A 6,792-nucleotide genomic window follows, 5' to 3' on the forward strand; every position below is an offset into this window, starting at 1 on the left:
TCCTTGTGTTATTGTCTTTGCTTGTTTTTGGCTTGCTCTTCCTTTAACATTGTTGCTATTTTTTTTGACAAAGTATCTAATGGCTTGTCACTTTATCTGCATGTGATCCATTTATTGGTTGCAGTGCTTTTTTGTTTTTTCCTACTCAAAAGCAGCAGTTTTTTTGGTCTACGGCCAGATGTTTGAATCATTTTACCCTATATTAACTGATAACCCGCCTCTATTGTCATTGATTTCAAACAAACATTTCCATGTTTCAGGATTGCTCTTTTGTTCACTTCATTTTTTTTTTTTTGTAGAAATGGCACTGCTTCCATTAACATTCAACACATTTTTTCTCTTGTTGTATACTTATACTTGTCTTTTTGTGTTTCAGTCTTGTTCTCTTATTTGTTTGACATAAATGAAAACACATCTGGTTCTTTAATTCAACTATATGATATGATTTCATTGTAACTTCTTTGTTAAGTAGTATTTAAAGTTTCATGTACACTTGGTTTGATAATGGAATTGTTTTGGATACAAATAGAGAATTCGTTAAAAAAAATTAAAGGATCAACACAATGTGAACATGACAAAAATAGACTTTGTCAACTATGATAATTGGATTGGTATGTTTCCTAACTAACCACACAATCAAGTTTGGATACAAAATTGGCATGTTAAAGTTTAAATTCATGGAATAATTAATGTATCTAAAAGTCAAATTTTGTTTATAAAAGAGAATGTAAAGTTTAGATTCATTGAATAATTAATGTATCTAACCTATATATAATCTAAATACATTATTTACTTAATGAATCTAAAAGTCAAAATTTGTTTATAAAAGAAAATCAAGGGAATAAGTTAAAACCTTATCTACAATCTAAGCATTTAGAAGAAACTTTGTTATAATTAATCCTTTGTTTTTTTAAACAACTTAGCAAGCCTTTGTTTGATTACATGATTTACACGTTTCATTTAATATGGACAGGCAACATGCTTGATTTCGAATTATACAAACATGCTCTCAAGCTTGCCTTTGAATTCTATAACTTGAACCATACTGTCCATGATGTTAAAATTAAATTTATGTTATTTTCTTTTCAAAAAGATACATTTTAAAGTAAAATGTTGACTTAACTAATATTCTATAATATAATTAATTAGTGTCTGATAAAAATAGTTATAAAATTAAATGTGGTATGATGAGTACTTGGGTCATATTTTGTCCTATGAGAATTTAGACATCTAGATCTTCCATTATTGGGAAACGTTACAAGGACAAATAAGGTGTTATGGTAGGATATCACATTTCTATTTGGTTCCCACATCAGAAGGACAACCGCCTATACTAACAGAAGAAACTCCTTGAGAACGATGTAGATGACACATATAAGGGTGGAAGTACGGGTAGCCAGGTCCCAGCATACGTGCACATCCAGGACACGATCGTCATGTTACTCTCATGTGGGGCTGAATTGAAGGGCACTAAAGTCGTCACAATTGTTCCAGAGATTTTGAGGGAAGCCAATGATGCATGAAGATGATTGGCAGATGAAGAGGTTGAAGATGATGGCCAATAATTTTACGTGACTAAGTACGATGATTTTTTTTTTTTTTTGAATTTGTACTTGTCAAAAAGTAAAGGTGTGCGTGGCTGTAAGAGATATTCATAGGCCTTATTAAGTGACAATGTTTAGGACTTAATAACCGTGGTGAATGACCCTGCTTGGTGATGTGTTACGGTGGTGGGAGGCTCTTTGCTTATGTGTTATGCCGAGTTAGTTGTGATATGTCTGATACTCTTAAAAGGTCAAATATTTAAAGAGGCTTTTGGACCTAGGGATTAGAAAAATCTAAGAGGTGGTAACCATTCCTTCTTGATAGGGGAGACTGTTGGTATAATTCGTACCCCTTGCAAGGTGTTTGACATAATCCATATTCTATAATTCGAAATCATGATGAGTTTTTTTAACATAGTCTAGATCCTATAATTCAAAACCATGTTGAGAAGTGTTTGACATAATACATATTCTATAATTTGAAACATGTCATTTGATTCTTTTGTGTGATCTAGATTGCATCGACACTTTATGTGTATTATAATGTATAGGTGTTTGTATAAAGTTGTGCGTTTTGTTCATTTGCAGTTCACATCATAAAAACAAAACAACGAACTCTTCATACCCATATCCAATCAAAATGAATTATAATCTAGTTATAGTTTACTACAACGAGACTCTTCCTATTTTGTTCATGATCATTGTCGATGTTACACTGTCTGATATGATGTTTTAAATGGACCAAGTGAATCTCTCTCATTACCGCTGTAACACAAGGGTGGTCAATGTTGAGTATCTTCATCTGTCAATTGATGAAGATGGACTCAATTGATGAAAATGGACGTGTTTGCTTCACCAACATGCAACTACAAAACGACAATGATGCGAAAACTATATTCTGAATATTTGACCAGTATTGTTCCCTAGGCCCCATCAAGTTAGACAATATCCTAATCATATACGTTGATGCTAGTTGTTCAAGTCTAATTCGTCCCAAGACGTTTGACAAGATAACACCTTGATTAAGCTCAATGAAAAAATAAGTGAAGAAATAACTAGTTTGTCAAATCGATAATATTGTTTATATTTAATATTTAAATCATGCTTTTAATTATTCACAATTTATTATCGGTGTTAGACATATAATATGGTGTTGAAATTCATGTGATTTAATGGAGTGTTCAAGTTCACGGTGTTAGTTGATGCATTCAATAATTTCATCGGATTCTAGCACCCAGGAGCCTTAAGAACATGCTCCGGATTCTACAAATTCGGAAAACATTCTTGTCAATTTCAAAAATTTCTCAAAATTTAAGTGATGGAAAAAGAAAAACTCTAAGGATTAACCACTATTCCCAAGTTAAACCTTAGTGGTCATACTGATTATGAATATTTTAGATCCTCATAATAGACAATCACAAATAATTTGCTTGTTTAGATGTGGTGATACAACCAATTCACAACTATCCATAAAAAACAAAACCCTTTTAGAGTTATCCAAGCATCTTTTCCTTCACAAGAACCTTCGCTTTAGCATTCTATAACAAATTTCCAATCTACCACTAGATGAAAGTTATGGAAAATGATTTCTATTTAGTTTTTATCAGCACCTTCATCAAAATCTCTAGAAACTCCAACTCGGAATTCTATTTGTTTCTGATGCTTTGATCGACGACGCTCATCAAAATCGTCCCATCCTTCAAACTGAAAGAAAATCACAGATATTTCTCCATTATGCTCCGATGAACTGACAAAACTATGATTCTGTTGAAATGAATACTTAGAATTTCGGAAGACCATTAGGAAGAAAAAGCGCAAACCTGACGAAGTAGATCAATAGTTATTTCTGTATTGTGGAGATCCAATGTGGAAAGCTGTAAGCATGTCTTGAATAGTTTGGATGGTAGAGATTTCATCCCATTGTTACTAAGATGCAAAGCCTGCACGGCGTTCACAAATATGGAGTAAAATGCAAGAAAAGTTAGTTAGTTAAAAAAAAAACAACTAAAAACATCTCTATTTTTCCTTATCGTTGAAATTCAAATTTGTTAACCACAGTTTCTCAATTAGGTGATAATGGGGAAACGGGCTACCTTCAAATTGTTAAAACTACTGAATTTCTCTGGCAATTCTGACAGAAAATTTGATGAGAAATCAACCTGCTCCACAAAAAAAAAACGAAACTTCAACAAACAATTCCTCACAAAAAAATGATATTATCATTTCACTTATGAATTTTCCAATGCTACATCATCTATTAAGTCCCTTCGAAAAATGAAGATATAAAACAAAAAAAGAAGATAGGAAACTGAAGAGTAATAACCGTACCTCAACAAGAGAATGGCAGTTTCCTATAAATTCACTGATCTTACTCATCCTAAAAAAACAGACATATCAATCAAAATGACAAGTATTTATATAAAAAAGCAACACATTCTTTAATTTCCAACACATAACCTAAAAAAAAGAAGGCAATCTTTACACAATAATGAAACCGGATTTTACAAATTTAACCAAAACTTACAATTGAACGGGTTAATAAACATACTTATAGAACAAAGGTAGAAGAACTGATACCTATTATTGTTGGCTTTCAAGACTTCTAACTGTGTAAGATGCCCTATTTCATCAGGAAGACCAACCAATTCATTGTTGGAGACATGTAGCTCCCTCAAAGAGATTATCGATCCCAATGCAGATGGCAAAGTAGTTAAGCTGCAGATAACAGTTTGTCGAGTTTGTTGTGAGTGTTAATAAAAAACAAGCACAAATTGAAAAGAAAAATATCTAATAAATACTCACTGGTTCTGGTTCAATGATAGTACTGTTAAGTACTTCAGATTCGTCAGTCCTTCCCAATTAATTGATTCATCTGATAAGTCATTGGCATTAAGTAATAGTTTCTGCAACATTTTAAAAGTAGCGAATTGCGATTAATTATTGCCTCGCCATGGGAACTATGAAGAATGAGAAAAATTCAGCTTACCTCCAGACGAGTAAGTTGTGAAATTTCAACGGGGACATTTCTAAGTATATTGTTGTTGCAATCTAGAACTCTCGCAGAAGATCCACAAACCCAAACCTCATCAGGTATGGCCTATTTAAATTAAAATTGCAAAGAAAAATCAGAGAATATTTCACACCACAATGGACAAGCAAAATTCAACACAAAAATCTTCAAAAGCATGTCCTCAGGTAAAATTTATAGCATTCGTCATCTCCTAATTTAAAGTTGACATCAAAATCTGAGCGTCTAGTTGAATATATTATAAAACCACGACAAGTTGATTACCTCCAAGTTGCATTCAGACAGTGCTACAACTCCTGTTACTTTCCACCGTTCGGACCTGTTCTTTACCATAATTTTCTTCGCGTCGTTACTAGAACTTGAGTGATTATCTTTCCTTGATCTAGGAGGAACAACCTGAGCTTTCTTCAGGACAGGACCATCCTGTACAAAACATTTGAAATCTACATATGAAATCTACAAGCTGTCTCTACAAAATTGCATCTATAAATTTTTCTTTTGAATTTTTTGCTGAGAAGCTTAATAAAGCTTATCACACTTGTGCTATTATGTACCACTTCTAAGTTCTAATACTTCACAACCATAATTGAACATAGTTATAGAATCATATATACTACAACATAGTTAACGAGCCATCATGCAAACACATCAAAAAATGAAACTTTTATCCTGAACAAAAACAAAGAAGAAAGTGAATGAATAATACCCCTTGATATAAACCCTGAGAAGCCACAAGCATAACTTTGGACCCATTACTCAAATTAGATGCTGCCAATGTAACTGGGTCTTCTAAAACCTTGCCTGATAAAAAAAATTCAGTATTTAATATAATTCACACAAGAATGAATAAAGGGGTTAGTGATATAGAGGGAGAAAGATTGAACCTTTGAAGATGAGTTTCTGCCCCCTTGGAAGGACATTAGTGGCAGGTAGAAGAAGGGACTTGAGCTCTTTGATGGTTGATTGAGGTGAGATTGAAATGGGGATAGTTGATCCACTGAACTTCACGCTTATGGTTATGGTTGTTGAATTCGAATTTGATCTGCTTGTTCCATCATCGATTTCCATTTCACAGTTTCTTGTACGATACAGTATGATTTTCTCGAGGAAGCTCTCTCTCTGGCCACGATTCGGGAGTAGCGTGTGAAAGAGAGTTACTATTAGCACCCCGTTTTTGCTATCACGGAATTTTTACTTTATTACCCCCATTTCCCACACCAAATCCCAAAAGGGAATGTTGTATCTTAGGCGTCTTTTAATATCGAACCGGTCTAATAGAAAATTGCTAATCAAATTAAATTGAAATAATAAAAAATTGCATTACCAATCGTTAGTTGGTCCAGTGGTGATTGGCGCTGGACTTGGTAGGGAGAACCACGGTTCGATCCCCCACAGCTGCGATCGGGAGGGGGCTTGACCCACTTGATGCCAGAGCTGATCCCCCGAACCGGACTATACCGGTGGTGATAAACCAAAAAAAAAAAAAAATAAAAAATTGCATTTAGTTTGAATATGTTTCGGTCATTTTTTAATAAAATCGCGCAGTTCGATTTGCAATTTGTATTTTACAAATTGAATCAAACCGCATTATGTTGCAACTCAAATTTCACTGAATCCATATCCAACCCAAAGCAATTATGTCTTAACTCTTAACCTTATAATTACAAATGATTTTCTCTTCCTCGCACTTAAGGTTTCAGTTTAAATTTTCTTAAATCTTTTCTAGCAGTATCACGCTTTCTTCTCATATTATTTTTCATGTACATCTCGTCTCTTCTTCTCCTCTAGTCTCTCATCTCTAATGTTCTTTCTTTTTCATCTTCTTATTTTTATTATACTATTCTCTCCTCCTATTACGTTTTTAATGAACCTCTTTTTCTCTAATCTTTCATCTCCTCTGTTTTTGCTATATGTTTTTGATATTATTTTATGCTACTATTTTATTTTTTTATTTCACTTTTCTCTAATCTTATTTTTGTATATTGAATGAAAAATTAATGTTCAAATATGACGAATTTTGCTGTTATTTGATAATGCATAACTGACTAAATACAAAGTTATGTTGTCATTTATAAGTGTATGAACCAACCCAAATCACATTGGTTTGGTTTAGTTCGGTTCGCTTTTATTTCTAAAACTCAACCGAATCACACATTTTTTCTCTTGCGGTTCGGTTGACTTTTTACATCAAAACCTCCCAAACCGCACCGCGGACACCCC

At 33.3% G+C, this 6,792-nt stretch overlaps 1 protein-coding gene across 1 annotated transcript; it reads right to left on the bottom strand.

Annotated features, from left to right (window-relative positions):
* Positions 1–2,896: 2,896 nt before the first annotated feature.
* On the bottom strand, positions 2,897–5,765 carry LOC131656291 (LRR repeats and ubiquitin-like domain-containing protein At2g30105). The gene is made up of 10 exons (XM_058926033.1): positions 5,457–5,765; positions 5,279–5,373; positions 4,837–4,995; positions 4,531–4,641; positions 4,347–4,447; positions 4,122–4,259; positions 3,873–3,921; positions 3,638–3,703; positions 3,365–3,484; positions 2,897–3,248 (listed from the first exon to the last, which is right to left on the bottom strand). The coding sequence occupies exons 1-10, from the start codon at positions 5,638–5,640 to the stop codon at positions 3,138–3,140; spliced, it is 1,134 nt and encodes a 377-aa protein (XP_058782016.1). The 5' UTR covers positions 5,641–5,765; the 3' UTR covers positions 2,897–3,137.
* Between the last annotated feature and the right edge of the window lie 1,027 nt (positions 5,766–6,792).

The sequence above is a fragment of the Vicia villosa genome, linkage group LG3 (assembly GCF_029867415.1).
Source record: "Vicia villosa cultivar HV-30 ecotype Madison, WI linkage group LG3, Vvil1.0, whole genome shotgun sequence".
Lineage (NCBI taxonomy): Eukaryota > Viridiplantae > Streptophyta > Magnoliopsida > Fabales > Fabaceae > Vicia > Vicia villosa.